Source organism: Opisthocomus hoazin, chromosome 22 (genome assembly GCF_030867145.1).
Source record: "Opisthocomus hoazin isolate bOpiHoa1 chromosome 22, bOpiHoa1.hap1, whole genome shotgun sequence".
Taxonomy (NCBI): Eukaryota; Metazoa; Chordata; class Aves; order Opisthocomiformes; family Opisthocomidae; genus Opisthocomus; species Opisthocomus hoazin.
This window is the reverse complement of record NC_134435.1, coordinates 4012137-4029643: the sequence shown is the minus strand read 5'-3', so window position 1 is coordinate 4029643 and position 17507 is coordinate 4012137. Positions and strand designations below refer to the sequence as shown.

The window sequence follows — 17507 nt, the reverse complement described above, 5'->3', positions numbered from 1 at the left end:
GAAGCCTGGTAAAGCTAGAAAATAATAGCAAAGTCGCTAGGTGACACCCCCCCCCCCCCCCCCCCAGGTGAGGCTTCTCCAAAGCTGATTTCCAAAGTGCAGAGCCGGGGCTCCCCCGCAGTGCTCGCAAGAAGGGGGGGGAATGGTGGGTGGGGGTCCACCTGGCATCCCCATTCACTCCGACCCCCCCCCCCCCCCCAGCAACCCCCATTTACTCAGACACACCCCCCCCAGCAACCCCCCTCCTGGTGAGGACAGCCCCAGCAGGGCAGGAGCAGCCCCCCCAGCCCCCTCCTGTCGGGCGGGGGGTCCCCCCGGGGCAGGAGCGGCCGCGGGGTGCCGGGGCCGTCCCCTCCCTCCCCGCCGGGGCTGGGGAAGCGGAGGGAGCCGGGGAGCTGCTTTGCATATTAATGAGCCGGCAGCAAGGGCAGCGGGAGCCGATTTAAAAGAGGACAAGGGGGGAGGCGAGCGGCAGAGCGCAGGCAGCAGAGCCGCTCGCCGCTGTCCCCTCCCCGGCGACATCCAGCCCCGGGGAGAAGCGACAAAGCCCGTCACGACCCCCGAGGTACCCGCTGTCTCACCATGAAGCTCCTGACAGCGGCTTTGCTCCTGCTGTTCATCGCCATGTGCTTGGCCAGCGCGGAAGGTAAGCTGGTTTCATTCCACTTATTTCCCCGCGCAAACCTCTTTTCCCAGTAATTTTAAATTTGCCTCTCGATAGCCTCGCGCCCGATCGAGCCGTCCCCTGCGTGTCGGGAAAGAGCAATGCGCTGAAGCCGCGGGTAAGGTAGCGGCGAGGTGCTTTTCAAGGTGGAAATAGAGGTAAAATACATGCAACAAAGTTGTGTCTTCGTTGGAAGGCAAGCAGCCCCAGCGCAGGGTGCGGGAGGTCGCACCGTGTCCCCCGTTATTCGGGAACACAGCTCGAATATGTCCTTTGAACCCGAGGGTGGCTCGCACGGCGAAAACGGAGCAGAGCTGGATTTGATGCGGTAGCACCAATTCTGCCCAGCACACCGGTGCACATTTTCTGCTGTGCACAAAAACGGCGGCTGAAAAAAAAAAATCTGGGCTTTTGTCTGGCTGCGAATGCAGCACAGCATCCGCGCGAGGAGAAGTGACGGAAAGCGCTACAAAGTCCGAGAGAGAGCAAGTAGCCGAGATGTGCGTTCGCTTGCTCAGCTTAAAGCGAGTTCTGGTGCTCTTGTTTCCTTTCGTTAAACACAGTTACATTTAATCACAGCAGGTGCACTTTAAAAAGCTCCCATATTTACTAAACCTCAGAACATATATAGTGCTCTAAAATCTATTTCCCAGAGAGTCATTACCCTTCGCTGGGATATAGCACAGAAAATACTCCTTTTCAAGCTCAGCAGCATGACAAAATTCAGCTTTTCCCACTGAGGCTTGAGAGACCAAAGCGAAGTTCGTGCGCACACACGGGCTGGCGGGGAAGGGACGCTTGGTACGCAGGCGGCTTCGCAGACACCTGAGAAAACGCTTTCCTCTTGCAGGTGTGAAGTGCAAATGTTCAAGAAAAGGTCCTAAAATCAGATTCTCTAACGTACGGAAGCTGGAAATCAAACCCAGGTACCCGTTCTGCGTGGAAGAGATGATCATGTAAGTTTTCCCTCGTTTGTTGCTTTCTGTTTCCCCATCAGCTGAATTGCTTTACCTTGCACTGCAAGTTCCTGCTTTGTTCTTTGTTTTTCTCATGCCCTGGCACGCTCACGGCTGGGAACAGTCATTTACTGTATCGGATGAAATAAAACCTGCAATTCTGACCAAAAACCCAGCTATTGTTTTTGGACACTTTTTTTTTTTTGCTCAGAGAAATATTTACAGAACAGGTAGTGATAAAGGGATAATCATTAGTTAAGGAAAGACAAGGAAAAATCCTACTCCAGGCTGCCTGATGTAAAATCCAGAACTATTTACTCAAGCTATCTGGGGCACGCAGAGTAAGAACGCGAGCAGAGCTCGGTCCACAGTGGTTTCTGCGAGGAAGAGCTCTCCCAGCCGGAGGCAGGTTTTCTCCTGCGTTGTACCACAGCCATCCCCTTGACTCGATGGGATTACCTAGCACGGAAAAAAGCGCTTTCCTCCCCATCTCACTGCAAGCCGTGACCAACGCTGCTGTGAGATGTCACAGCGATGCAGTGACTTGTCCGAGGCAGGTACAGGGGTTTTTGACATCCCTGATGACAGGCTTAAAAGGAGGTGTTTTTTAGGTTTTAAATATGGGTGGTTTGTGCGGGGTTTTTTTTTTCCTGTCCTGTTCCGGATATTTTAAGATTCCCCCAGCAAAACACCTTCCAGCCAGCACGTGGGGCTGGGTAAGAACCAGACGGGGAGGTTAGCCAAGAAGACTGCCCCGAGCTCCTCTGCCACCGAAGAGGGGAGAAGGCGGCTCCCGAGAGCACCCACACCCCCAGAACGCCAAGGAGCGATTTACTCCAGTGCTTGTGCTCCCTCACTGAACATCTGCCATGCACTGAATCCTAGAAAGGTGCTTTAGCAGCAGGATCTGAGCCTTGTCCTGCCAAGCCGCCTACCACCTCCGGCACACTGTACCACCCACGGGGCCAAATCCTGCCCATCCGACTGGCACAAACAAGGAGATACCATGGGAGCCCGATCCTGCCTGCGCAGAAACAGCTCAGCAGACTCGGCTGAGGGCATGTGGAGGAGGAACGGAGAGCCAAGCTTCCTTAAGCTTCCTCCAGATTTACACCAGCATCACTGCGAGCAACGCTCAGCTCAGGGAACATCAGACCCACCTCTGCGAAGCCCAAATCAGCTGACGGCGACCTGAACAGAAAAACGCTCACAGAGCATCACTGCCTGAATCAGTTCCTTGCAGCTTTACTTTGTTTGCTTTGACCTTTCCACAGCAAGAGGATGATGCAGAGGAGCGCTAACTCTTCACATCCCACTCCAGGCATTTGCCCGAAAGCAGCCAGTGGCCAGGAGGTATAAAATAAATCTCATTAATGCAACTTTTCACCTCCAATCAGAAAGTCGGGAAAGCTGGAGCGCTTTCCCAGCTGGATGGCTACGCAGGCGCCGGGGGAGGCTGTTCAAGCCCAGAGGGTTGCCCTGGGCTTGCAGCGTCTGCGGGGACAGAGCTGTCCCATCGCTGCTGCTGCTGCCTGTGGGGCAGGCAGGGCTCAGCCCCTGCCCTCGCTGCCTCTCCGGCTACTCTAGTGCACTCTGAAGTCAGTATTGAAAACGAGCTGAAATTAATATTCCGATTGATCCGGCAGTCTCCAGACGAGGCACGGAAGAGCTGAATTCCTGCAACCAAGTTTTTGCTGCTGCGGTGATCATCTAAAATGAGTTGTCGAAACTGGGTCCCCTCCTGACCTCATTGAAAGCTCTCATCTTTTCATACGGGAGAAACATGATATAAATTATGTTTGGTAGGGAAGAAGTAGGTACATGAGTGCAGTTTAGGAAGGAATTTGTCTTTGGCCATAACCCCCCAGCAGAGTTGTGGCACAGGGTAAGCAGCAGCTAAGCCAAGTCCTCAGTCTAGTCAAAACCTATCAAGATTCCCGGTACATCTAGCAGTAATGGTGTGTGTATCTGTCACCCGGAATGAGCAAAAGCAGCAGAAAACAGGAGGGAGGTTTAACTCTTTCCATTTGAAAGGATCCAAGCTCCCTCCACGTATTGCCTCATCCCAGAGAGGGGGAACTTGTCAGGGTGAGAGCAGCTGAGCTGGAGATGGGAAAAGGGCACCACCAAGAGCCTTGCTCAAGGGGCAGCCGAGGTGGATGGCAGTCCCTGCACCGGCTGGGGTGGAGGGACCGGAGCCAGAACCCCACTGGCCCTGGGGACAGGTGGTTTGTAGGTAGAGATGCAGCCCCACCATCCCTGCAGATCTGGTGCGTGGGGGCACAAGGCACTGGGGGGTCACGAACTGACCCAGGGGCACTCGTCCCAGCCCTGGATGCATGGATGTGCTGGGAAGGTTTTGGCACAGGGACCCTCAGACACCCTGGGTGAGGGCTCCAGCCACCAAGCCCTGGGCAGCTAAGGGACAGCTCATCACACACCCCTGGAGTGAGCTCACATCCCAAATCCCACTGGAGGGATCTCACTAGAGGTGGAAGTTCTGATGCTTCAGTCCCTTCTCCATCCCTCTCAACCTCTTCTTGCAGCCCATCCAGACAACACCTCGCTCAGTATCGGCTCCCACAGCGCCGCCTCTTAGGCACATGCCCTTCCATCTTCTGGACCAACATCCCCAAGAGCAGGGCCAGGTCAGCTCAGGGTGCCTAAAAATGCTACCCAACCCTCTGCCCGCAGCACCAGGGACTGCACGGGAACTGCATGAGACCATGGGGCTGCCTTGGAAACATCTCCTCTGCTGACCAGCCCCCGACATCAAAGCAGAAAACCTGAGTGTGGTGTCAAAGCAACACATCTCAGCCTGAGAAAAGCCCTGGTTGTTCACCTGAGAAGCAAGCCATGCATCTCCTCCTTAGACTGCAGGCTCTAGTAAATCCAGAATTGTCCTTCACTCCTGGTGCAAATTCAGCGCTTGCTGCTTTTCAGAGGTGCTCCTGCTCCTCCTGCAATTCAGCTTGTACATCACTTTCTGGAAACACCCTCTATGATCTGTCAGAAGAGAAATCCAAGCCAACGTCGAGCAACAGCCAGAGCAGATGGCATAGCTGAGAAGGTGGCTGCTGGATGGGGAAACCTTGTGCTGACCTCAAGTCTCTTAAGCCTTGCATGCCTTGTGCCTCCAGTGAAGGTTTGGTTTCTCTCCTGTTCAAAGCTACAGGAAATTTCCCTTTCTCAGGTACAGAGGGATTGGCCAAGAGCACCCCTGGAGCAGAGACAGTCAATAGATTTTAGCAGTGACCCTTCCCTTTCCAACATCTGCAGCCACAGAGGCTCTTGGAGGCCCTCCACTGCTTTCCCACACGTTGGGGAAAGGGCCATGTCCTCCCAGATAACAACCCAGAAGTTACACCTTTGCCTTTCTGTGACTTTAGCTCACACCTGATGGAGGTGGAGCAGAGAAGGGGAGCAGGGAAAAAGGTCAATGGAATGGAAAGAAATATTTGAACATCTGATGTAAGGTTGAAATGGGAAACATGGCAAGACCCTCAGCTGAGCTCACGCAGGCAACACGCAGCGCGCTGCTTCCAGCCAGGCATGTCCCCTCTGCGCCAGGCAGATCAGCTGGGAAAGCTTGCAAGGCACTTCTTGTTGTGTTAGGAGATAAACAGCTCCTTTCTGGACCAAACCATAAAAGCAGCCCATCAGCATGCACAGATATTTCTGGTTTTCTGGCATTATTTTACTCATGTCTCTACCAGTGTTTAAATAATTCCATTACAGGATTTTAGTTAAACTGAAAATCATGTTTGCCTGCTATGGATGGTATTTCCAGAAAATTCATAATTTCAGTTAAAAATATGGTGGGTTTTTAATTACAAAATTAAAAACAAACGGAAAACTGCTTGATTTTGAGACCTGAGAATTGATAGCAGTCTTGAGGTTTCTGAAAAGCCATCCTCTGGGGAAGCAGTTCCAGGTTTCTCGTGTCACCTGGGTTGTGGCAGACAACCAGCAATGGCTTCACTCAGCTTTCCAGGAGGAAGCCTGAAACAATGGGAAGACCTTTGCCATGTTTTGCCTCCCAGCACCTCTTGTGCTGACTATGAGGGGACACCAAGCCGCTGCTCCTGGCAAAGAGAGAGGGATCAGCCTGGGATCAGAGGAGGGTGAAGCCCCCAGGACTGCCTGCCTGGGGCTCAGAGCTAATTCGCTGGGCACACAGGCACCCTGCCACGTGCAAATATTTAAGATGTCACTGACTTAAAAAAAAAAAAAAAGCAGAGGGGTGTGGTGGAAATCAATGAACCAGGTCTGATCTTTTCTCTTGGATGCAGCATTGCTGAGTGTAAGAGAACCATCTCCTCATGCAAAGACCTTGTGGTTGCCTGAATGAACCCTAACTAAATTGGTTATTAAGCTCGAAAAAAAAATATAGCTAACAGACAGAGTAAACCCACTGATTAAAAGCAGTGGGCAAATCTTCATCTGGTACAACCAAGTGTAGTGGTGGACAATACTGCACTGCATTGATTGATAACAGCTGAAGATCAGCTCCAATATTATTACAATAAACTCAAATATCTGCCATAGAATAGAAACCATGAAAACCCTTCCACTACCCACCTGGGTGAGAGCCCCCTGACCGATATTGGTGTTTGCCTGGCGTGGGAGCAGAGGACGGGCATTTCCCCCGACTCCCCTAACCTGTGCTCGCTTGCCTTGCAGCGTGACTCTGTGGACGCGGGTGAGAGGGGAGCAGCAGCACTGCTTAAACCCCAAACGCCAAAACACAGTGAGGCTGCTGAAGTGGTACAGAGTATGGAAAGAGAAAGGCCGGTAAGCATCAATTTGCTCAGTGGGTGAGGGGGAAAATCTCGGTGGCAAGTTGGGCAATCGGCAGCGTTCAAGACAGAGCGCGCCCAGGAAAATGCACAAACTGCAAATGCTCTATCCAGCACAGAGGATGTATTTCATTACCAAAATTACAGTTATAAATGGATGTTCTTGATGTTATTTCTTTCCTGCCACATGCAATCCTCACTTCTATTTTAGGATTAGGCTGTTCTGACTATAAATAGTAATTATTTTCTGTTAAACTATTCATCAGCTGATGTTCTCAGTTATTTACATACACTCACCTCCCTTCTACGGCTAAAAGCCAAGATGGAAAACTAAATTACTTCCACACAATCATACGGAAAGCAGTCAGCAGAACTGGGAAGAGAGTGCCCTGTCACAGACTTTAATCACACTGCCTCAAAAATCTTCAGTTGCTGATGACGCAGATCTCTGCCAATTTTAACCACTGCATCAGTCCCAGGACAGTAACTTGCCGGTAAGATGCTCTGCCACCTTCTCCCTTGCAAAGAGGATTTCATTTTTGCAAGCCATCAGTCATAGATAGAAGAGAGAGGGAAATATGAATTCCTGGTGGTTGATGGCCAGTGGTGATGTCTCCTCTGTCACTAAGGGGAGATGCCCATCTCCTACCACCTCTCCAGCCACGGCCAGGAAAGAGCCTCCGCATGTGTTACAGTCCCACCAAACCCTGATCCTCCTCAACTAACGGGCAATTTGCTCCCCAAAACTGAGCTCATGAAAGGCCAGCAAGCAGCAAGCCCCGTTTCTCAGCAGGTCCAAGGGTGCCGGCGAGCTCCAGCGCAGCCGCATGGTGCCCAGCAGCACGGGCAATGCCACAGCACAGCAAGCAATGGGGGGTGCCGAGCCCCCCGGCCGGTGCCCTGACTCCCTGCCAGATCCGTGCGGCTGCTCCATGAACAACACACATGGGGAAGCCCTGGGTATTGCACAACCACATATTTATATTCTTCCCCATTTTTTTTTTTTTTAATCAGACTGTCATTAAGGTGAAGAAAGATGCTCAGCCCCAGGCTTGTGCGTTCAGGAAACACGCGAGGTTCCCCGGAGCGGGCGGAGGGCAGGGATGCCCCATGCAAGGCTGTGAGGGCCAGCGTACAGCACTGCAGACGAGCTCCTGTCTGCAGACAGCGGTGCTGCTTGCAGTCTCCTTCACAGCCCAAAACAAGGGGCAGCTCGAGGCTTCCCCGCAGTCCAGCCAGGGGATGGGCACTGTCCCTGCTGCCAGGGAGAGGTTGGCAAGCCCAGCGTCCCCACGGCTTTGGCTGCCGGCCTGGGGCACGCAGAAGGGATGCAGCCCAACCCTTGGTGTTTTACCTTGCTTTGCCTTGCCCAGTGCTGGCATCGTCCCGCTGCACCGTGCCACCCCTGCATCGCAGCCAGCAGGTCCCCGATGCTGCTAAGCAGGCAAGCAGGGCAGTCAAGCCAAACCACAGCTGAAGCAGCATCAGGTGAATATTTCCGATATTAAAGACCCTGATTTAAACCAAGTCCTCGTAATAAATGATTTGTCAGGGCCTTCAGTGCCAGCTCTACTTAACCTACTGAATTGCTCCCCATTTAAAGCTAGGGAACTGAAATGTAAATGGAATTTACATTTAAATATAGTCCAAACATGAATCTCTTCCCCAAAACAGCATTGGTCCTAGCTTCCCCCATGCCATGGAAGACTGCTTTCAATCACGCTCCCCAAAGAGCCAGGGATTTTTCAGCAGACAATCCTGTCAGGTCATCTTCTCGGGGTGTAAACTAGAAAAATAATACTACCTATAACATTATTGCAAACACAACAGATACTGTGAATTTGTTATCTACATGCAGATCATGATATACTTCAACATTTGTATGCAAGATAGGGATTTTCCAGTGGTTAAAGTGTATTAGCAGATGTGGATTTCTTCATCTTATGTGTCCTGATAATCACGGCAGAGCTCGTTACTCCCCATGTACACGCAAGATGCAGTGACCCTCCTCCCAGATGCTTTATGGACAGCAATCCAGCAACTGCTGAAGCCAACAACTTACATTCCAATTTCCTTAAGCAAAGGCTAAAAATCTGGCTTCTGGTTTTTTTTGTTGCTTGTGATGTTTTTTTATTATTTGTTATTATTTGGAAGAAATCATTTCATTCATAGCTTAAACATCTTACTCTTGGCTTCCCTTCTGTTCAGGGTTTATGAAGAATAAGGGGAAGTGGCGTGAAGAATGGAACGGACTGCCTTGGCTGGTGTAGGACTGGGCTCTGCAGAAGATTGTTTCTCTCACAGACATAAGACACAAATTCTATATTATTATAAAGCACTTTTTACCAAGGGTCAGTTTTTACATTTTATAGCCACGTGCAAAAGGCTTCCAGATTTCACAAGCATCTGTTGCACTTCAGATTTCATACTCATCAGCTCTGTACTGAGATTGGGAAAACTCATGCTTGTCATTTTAAAGAAGTTGTTTTGGGGGTTTGGGGTTTTTGTTTTTTATTGTTATTCATTCATACTTCACTATGATTGCAATTGAGCTTTATAAGCTCATTAGACAAACAGTAACATTTGTAAAGGTGATACACAGCTGTCCCCCTCGCCCTTTCGCAGCGGGAAGGCTTCGGTGCTGTGGTGGTCTGTCATGTTTGCAGCCTCCACCTTAGTAAGGCAAAGCGGGGACCAAAGATGAGTTTGCTGGGGGAGCTGCCACGGAAATGTCGTGGCTGTAACTGCGGAGGTGAGGTCCCTCGGCACATCGTCACACGAGTACGAACATCGCTTGTGTACCTCTTCTGTAACGGACCTGAGGTCTCGCTGCAAGGCGAAGCGTACCCTATCTCCCATTTAACGTTCCATGCATTAGAAAACATTTCTAGGTCATTTTTAGTACTAAGAAAATGTTGAATTTTTTTTTTTTTTGCACCTGAAGTTCTTACAGAAAGTTTGTGGCTTCAGTACTGAGACATTTTAAGCTTCCAGACTATTGTGTATGACTTCCTAGATTTGTAGCAACAAAAAAAAGCCTTTGAAAGGTACCTTTTTATGAAAAATATGATAGGGCAAACATATAAATACCTATCTATGTTTTAGTCACAATACAACGTATTCATTATTTTGAATGTAATACTTTAATGTTAAGCAGTGCATTCCTCTTTTTAAAAATAACAAAACTACCTTTTCATCTGTAAATATACTATAGGAAGTCTCCCTACATTATCTTCCTGTATAATGTACTGTACTGCTAAATTATCATATGCTATTTAAATGTTTGAAATATTTAGAAGGTTGCATGCAGATTTCATATTTCTTTCTAAGACAAATGAAAAAAGTAATAAAAAAATATATTTAAAAAAGCTGACAATTGCTCTTATTTTTCCTTAAGGCATCAGGGAACTCCAGCTACTTCTAACAACTTTTTTTGGTTTGGGGAAAAACACTGAATCAGAGAAGCTGATCTAGAGACATGGCAACTTGATGCCATTGGAATTAGAAAATGTTATTTGAATCCAGTTTTCTTCCCTTTCTCAGGATTTGGACTTCGCCCAGCCACTGAGGAATCTTGGTACATAAAGAAGGGCTAAGCCATGTGCCTATAGCCACCAGCCTAGCGTTACATTCAATAAGTGTAAATCAACCACTCCGGATCCATATAAACCCAAGTAAAAGCAGTGATTCAGATAAGAGAGCAGTTAGATTAAGGAAGGTTGTACAACGAAAGTCAGGCAACAAAAACCTGTGAGCTACCCCCTCCTCTTTCTGTCCTTGCCCAAAGGGAGGGCCCTTGCACCCACCAAGCCTCCTGCACAGCTCCCCAGCTAAAAGAAGAGCGACACACAGGAAGGGTCAAGCCAAGCAGAGTTTAAATGCGTTAAAACCTCCCGGTGCTCCCCAGCCAGCCCCGCTTTCCCTCCCAGCTGCGTAAAGGCAGCTTCGTACGGGGCTGCTGCCGAGACCGGCACGACTCCTGCGATGGTGAGCTTATACTGTATAACCAACGCAACACCTGGCCTCAGCTCAAGGGTTTCCTCCAGTTTGGAGAGCAATAAAAGAAAAGAAAAATCCACATATGCATGCACACACACACTATATACTTAGTTACTGTGATAATACCCTGGCAGAGCTGAAGGAGAAAAAGCTGTTAGATTTCAAAGCATCTTTCTATTCTGCGCAAGGATGGAGCTAGGAGCTTCAGAAGCCTGTTAGTAGAAAGCTTGAGAAAGATCCCAGAGTATTTCAGAAATTAAATCTCTGGGGATGTCAACCACAAGGCGTTGCTTCAGGCTGAGCATTTGAACCCGATCTCCGGGCAAACCCAGACCTGCAGGCTAGCCAAGCTGCCCCTTCTTTCTGGAGTCACATTTTAACAAAACCAGTAGTTTTTCCTTGAGGAGATTTGATTTCAACATGCTGACAGACTTTAAGAAAAGGTTTATGCTTATTTAGTGACTACTGGTCATTGCATTTCCTGGAAAATTCCAGATATGGTTGCACAAGAGGTGGTTTAGGCTCCGTTGGGAATGCTGGGCACAACTCCAGTTGCCCGCATGCAGCACCCAGTGACTCACACCTCGCAGGGTAGAGCCTGTACAAATAACTCTTAGCTCTGGGTCCCTCTGCCAGACCAAAACCACCAGCAAAAACTGAGCAGAGGAAGCCAACTGCAATTTTTTTTCCCCACTTGCTAGAATAGGAGGCTAAAGAAAAAGAACTGCTTGGTTCAATATACATATTTCCTTTAACCCAAAATCTGTGCTTCGAACAAAACAACTCTTGGAAACGGCAACTGAAACCACAAAGAGAAAAAATTGTGACTCTGAACTGGTTTTCCCAAGCCTGTTAAACTGCATCTCCAGGCAGGTCTGTGAAGTTCCCAGAAACAGGAGGAGCATCCCTTGCCATCCCTGATGCTGCAGCTGCAAAGGGGAATAACTGTGTCAGAAGGCAACTGCCACACACAAGACATCAACCACTTTCCCCCACACTGAAACATCTTTGCCAAAACATTTAAATATATATATATAGGTACCTCCTCCACCTAGATTTAGCAGCAACCTTAAGGTTTGCTTCTGTTTTCCCCAGCAGGTTGCAAAGCCGCAGATCATTCAGTCCAACCTCCCCGATACACAGACCACACACCAGTGCTTTGAGATTGAAAAATCAAGCCGCTGAAGTATGGTCTGAGCACGCACCAGCCAGCCCCGACTGCTCACCAGTTACCAACTCACCTTCCTAAAAGCTTGCACATCTGCAGGGTGAGCCAGAGCCCTGCTCCATCCCGGGGTATGGGAGCAGCATGAGCAGCCCCGCAGCAGGCAGACCAGAACCCACCCCCCCAGTTCCTTCACTCAAGCACCAAGCCCTGCACAGGAGACCTCCACACCCCCCCTCCCCTGGGCACCGGGCATCCACAGGCTGCACCCGTTCAGAAACAGCACTATCAGGTTTTATTTTAATAAAAGCACGAGGGTGAACCGAGCAGCTGCAGTGAAAGGACACAATAGCGGGGAGAGCTGCCCTGCCTTCTCAGCGAGAGTGCTACGTGGGATTAGTAACGTTATACAGACCCTTTCACCACTTGCCTTTCACTTGTTCATATATGGTCTAGGTCAGCAGTGGCCAAAAAGTTTATTAAGCAGCAATAGCTGCTTGGTGGTCTGTGAGAGACCGGGTCCAGCTGCCTGCAGTGCCCCAGCTCCCCCCGGGCTCCCTAAATCAAGGCATAAGGCCACGCCAGATTGCTACACGCATGGGGACCTCTCCTGACCACGTCCATGCAGCAGGAGAGCTGGACCCACGCTAAAAAGGTTTCATTAGGGCTTGGGGGTTTGTAGTAGTCACACTCAAGCCCTGGGTGGGAAGCTGAAGACAGCATTGCAGCAACACCCACACACTCTCAGCTAATTAAACATCAGAGTTTGGGCTCTCCTGGACCCACATTTGTAGAGAATGGAGACAAATGTGAATAAAAAGCCACTGTCCCCCAGGACTCACCATCCCACTGAGATCCACCACCAGGCAGCTGCGCCTGCCCAAGGGCAAAGGGCCTCCTGTGTAACCTCACATTGTTTAACGGGTTTCTGTAAGCCCAGACAGAGCTGGCACTCTCCAAAACACATCCCCTTCGGTCTGATGAAACACCAGCCACATTTTGGGTATTTTCATCCAAAGCCAGCTTCCAAATATGAGGCATCTACATCCAGATGTGCACAGCATCTGAAGACCTCACTTACTGCAAGTTGCTCAGCACCTTTGGAAAAAGGCAAGCTGTTTTCAAGCTGTTGGCTGAGTTTGGGCTTCGGACCCAGAAGGATGAGCAGCCCAGCCCGCAAGCCCTGGCCATGCTGACTTCATGCCAGTGCAGCTCTCAGTTTTGGTACTCTGTAGATCTTCTGTGCATAGCACTCGTGCTGGGATTTGTTGTTCAGTTTGTTCCCTTCAATGGGTTGGGGTGTGTGGTCACAAATGGAAATACAGGTATTAGAGGATCGCTGTTTGCAGCTCTGACTCCGCATTTGCCCTGTCAGAAACCCTCCGTATCTGTTATTTTGTGATTTCCCTCTGATCTAAAACTGCAAAGACCTGGAAGGTGCTCTGTTTGCCTTGAAAGGCTACACCCCGTGAGCCCCCAGATATTCTTGTAACCAGCACATGTTTCCGGCAAAGTACCCCAAAGCAGATCTTCTCCAATTCCTTTACCTGACACAACCCACCCCAGAACAGGAACTGTGATTGCCACTGCCTGAGGAACAGCGGCTGCAGGTGGATTTGCAAGCACAGAGCTCCAGGTGCTTACAGTGATTTTTGGTGCTTGCAGGTATGGATACACACCTTGCAGAAATCTTCATTGTTTGCTTAATTTTGGGCACTCAGGCAACCTGGAAAATCCAACAATGCTGTTTGTTAGTTGTGCTTCCTGACACCGCATACCTCTGAAAAGACTGGCCCTCCATCTTCTATGACTGGCCCTGCAAAACCGTTAGGGCTACCATTTCATAGAGAGAAAGCTAAAAACCTGCACCAAACTGGGACACCATATCTCATGCAAAACTAAGATAGACTCATCTTTTTTACTCCCCGAGGTTGCCTTACTGGGCTATCGCCTCTACTAATCAGCAGCCCAGCCCAGGCAGCGATGCAGAAGCAGTCCTGGTTCATGCTAGCGGTATCAAAGCATTTCATACCCAGCACAAATCCAGAAGTCGGGGTTTGAGCATCCAACACATCCTTGTTTCTAATAGCCAGCACTACACGAGATGAAACCGTGTGAGCTCAGAGGGATGTCTGGGAGACCCAGCAACCTGGGGTTCAGCCCTGCTTCTTGCGCTTTGGTGTCCGGTGGCTCTTGGGCCACAGCCAGCAGATCCCAGCCCAGACAGATGCTCCTGAGGAGCGGTGGGAGAAAGCAGGGCTGAAAGGACATCTAGCGGCAACCAAAAACCTTCTCAGACAGCCTGGGGACACCTCTACAGCCCTGCAGCCAGCCGTGTTGTAAACCAGCTTGGAGCCTGCTCATTGCACTGCTGACACTGGAAATGCCCTTCACCAGCTCTGGAAGCAAAGCTTTAACTGTTGCATTTCCTTACCCGGGTGTGGGAAACCCCCTCCAGAGCAAAGAAAACGCAGCTGTATTTTGGGAAACCTGCTCAGAGGCGTACACAGTCATACTATCCCTTTAATGGGGAACATTCACACTGAGGGCAAAGAGGACACTTCGCTTCCACTGGGTCTGCAGGAGCAACATCCATCACAGCAGCACGGGAAACTGAATTGCAGCACAACCCTGGGAAAACCCATTTCCAAACCACCTGCCCAAAACCCTTTACAAACATCAGGAGTTTCTGCCCACCACACCATGCCATGCAGCTTTCTTGCCCAGCAGCTCTCCCTCCTGCCACTAGCTCTCCCGCAAGCCCAGGACATAGAATCATAGAATCATTAAGGTTGGAAAAGACCTCTAAGATCATCAAGTCTAACCATCAACCCAACACCACCATGCCTACTAAACCATGTCCTGAAGTGCCACGCAGGAGCTTATTCAGCTGCTGCTCCCCAGGCATTGTGTTTGGCTCCTGAGAACAGGAGCATCTGGGAAATTAAAAAAAAAAGAAAAAAAGAAAAAAATCACATATGGACACTATCACCTTCAATGCTCAAATAGGAGAACTTGCTCTCGACCATCAAACCAAAGCCAAGATCCCTGGAGGAAATGCTTAGTAGAGATGCAACATGCACGAGCCTTTATTTTCGGAACACCGGGTGCCAGGTTGTACTTCTGGTCCTTTTGCTGACCTCTGAAGCCCTCAAATCCTCCCAGATTTTTTCTCTCATTTTTTGCCTGCCTGTATTCTCAGCTCTTTGGGCAGAGACCGCTCTGACGACACGCATGGAGGGCATCCAGCGCAACAGGAGCTGCTCTGCTGCACGCGGGCACACAGGACCTGGGAGGGAGGAATGACATGACGTGAAGTGACAGGGAGGCAGGCGGCCAAGGCCTGGGAAAATCACCACGCCTGTGTTTTTGTTTTTCATCCTGCACAACAAAAGAGGTTAGTGAATTCCTCTTGGATGAGTTTCAGAACCAACCACCCCCCCTTCCCCCCAAGAAAAAGGAAAAAAAAATCCCGCTGGTGTTTGCTTAAGGCTGATAATAACAGGAATAATTATGATTTATTCCCATCATAAATCTTGGAGCAAGTAAAGGGTTTTGAGGTGTGCAAGATTTGCTGGATGACAGAAGCAAAACACAGCTCTAATTGCCCTTCTTTGTTGTGTTTAATTAAGGATTCTGAAGCAACTGATCCCTGTGTCTTTTCATGGTTAGGAACCTGCAAGCAAAAGAAAAATCTCTCTGCAGAGCCGCCAATCGAAGCTTTGTTGGGTTACTAGGCACGAAGTGTGCTACATCTGAACACTCAGGACTCCCAGAAAAAGAAGCTTATTAAAGGAAAAGAAATGCTACAGCAGGCTTTTTGGGGTTTTGTGTTTTTTTCCCTCTTCCAGTAGGCTTTGGCAATTTGGAGCTCACTTCTAATCCCGGAAGAAATGTCTTTTGTCTTTATCCCTCAGCATTTTTGCCTCATTACTGCCCATTCCATTCTGTTGCACAAAAATACTTCTCCGTTTCCATTACCTTCATAATTGCACCATTTACATTTTTCCTTGGGGTTTACTTCAGCTTCCTCTCTAAGTCTAGAAGACTTACCACTTCTGCAAACACATTAGGAAAGACAAATCAGCCTTGAGCTCCTTAACTCCCTCCTTGGACCAGTAATTCCCAGTCAAGCGCCACTCCTCCCCAGCAAGACCCAGTCTGCCAAGCACTACCTCTTACATTCAAACTGTAAGCAACTGGCAGGGTGTTCCCACTCCATTTTGGTGCAACAGCTAAAACAGCTCTGCCCGGGAAGCCCAGTTCTTCATTCTAGTAATCAGTGTCAAGTCACCACGCCTGGCTCTGAGCGATGCCACCAGCCGATGAGCTACCACAGCCACTGCGCTCAGCCCCAGCTGCATGGGCTCTGTGAAGCTAAGGGATAAAAAAAAAAAGAAAACAAGAAATTCTTGGGACTGCTTTAAATCCGAGGGCACTTGGGACAGTGTTTTTGCAGAAAGCAACTGCACTTGATCAGCGCGGCACAGCTTTGGGCTGAGAGCACGACAACCACGCGCTGCATCCCCAAAGGCAGCACCTGCGAGGAAGCAGAGGAGGTTTGGTGCTGCCCAAGAGGTAAAACCCCAACACTCAGCATCATTTAATCATTTGGGTTGGAGGAGACTTTCAAGATCATAGAGTCGAACTGCACTTTTCATAACTTCCAACTTCAACTGCACAGAGCACCATACTGAATAACGTTACCTGGAAATGCTGATCTACAAAGGGAAAATGTCAAATACAGCTTTAAAAGAAAAAGTGACCTCTTGGGTTTGTCACACCTGGGCAATGTTCTTTTAAGAAGAGGAAAAAAGTATGGAGGAGGACAAAGTCAGCACAGTGCACAGAAGGGAAAACAAAGTCAGCAGCGTTACTGACTGCAGCAACTATACCTGAGCTCAGGTGCTTGGCTTAGAGCCTGGAGCAAGCATGGCAGGGTCTCAGCCCAAAGCCCCTTGCTCTGGTCCTGCTGGCCCCCTGTCAGCAGACATGCACTTTTTGGGGGGGTTCCATTGCTTTTATCAGAAAAGTTGATGACAGAAGCTAGAAAGCAGCAAGCGCTAAGATCCAGAGTTAAAAATCAGATTGAAAGATGTGGTTTTCTGCGGGAAAACTTATCTCTTTCCTATTTTCCTAGAGTTTCAGCTCTATGCCATCTGTGTCACAATAATCCAAACAGTTGATTGAATGCCAGTTGCTCTGTTTTAAGGGTAATTGCAGCATGCTGTAACCCACAGGAGACAAGTGCTGAGTGCACAGCTCCAGGGACTGGACAGGGACCTCAAGATACACAGTGACTCACTGCTCACATCGAATCAATAATACCACATTGAATCAATAATACCACATCACAGAATGTCTGGGGTTGGCAGGGCCCTCTGTGGGTCACCCAGCCCATCCCCTCCCGAAGCAGGGTCACCCAGAGCAGGCTGCACAGTACCACATCCAGGCGGGTCTGGAATATCTCCAGAGAAGGAGACTCCACAGCCTCCCTGGGCAGCCTGGGCCAGGGCTCCGTCACCCTCAGAGGGAAGAAGTTCTTCCTCATGTTCATCTGGAGCTTCCTCTGCTTCAGTTTGTGCCCATTGCCCCTTGTCCTGTCGCTGGGCACCACTAAACAGAGTCTGGCCCCATCCTCCTGACACTCACCCTTGAGATATTTATAGGCACTTCTAAGGTCCCCTCTCAGCCTTCTCTTCTTCAGGCTAAACCACATAGAACTGATAATACTCTTTATCTTCACCTGTCTCCCACCTTATCTTTTCTGGATAACGCACTCTTTATAGCAAGTCCCTTTCCCTTTTCTACACACAGTGACAAGAATGTTGGACATAGCTAAAGCTCACCATGGAAAATAACAAAGGAAATCAAGTACAAAAAACAAATAGCCATAAATCAAAGCATGGTGGTCAAGCAATCAA

General features: G+C 49.3%; 1 protein-coding gene across 1 annotated transcript; it reads left to right on the top strand.

The window, feature by feature from the left end:
* The first annotated feature begins 320 nt into the window (after positions 1–320).
* Positions 321–9764, top strand: CXCL14 (C-X-C motif chemokine ligand 14). The gene is made up of 4 exons (XM_009931695.2): positions 321–646; positions 1515–1620; positions 6304–6414; positions 8628–9764. The coding sequence occupies exons 1-4, from the start codon at positions 583–585 to the stop codon at positions 8641–8643; spliced, it is 297 nt and encodes a 98-aa protein (XP_009929997.1). The 5' UTR covers positions 321–582; the 3' UTR covers positions 8644–9764.
* The last annotated feature ends 7743 nt before the right edge of the window (positions 9765–17507 follow it).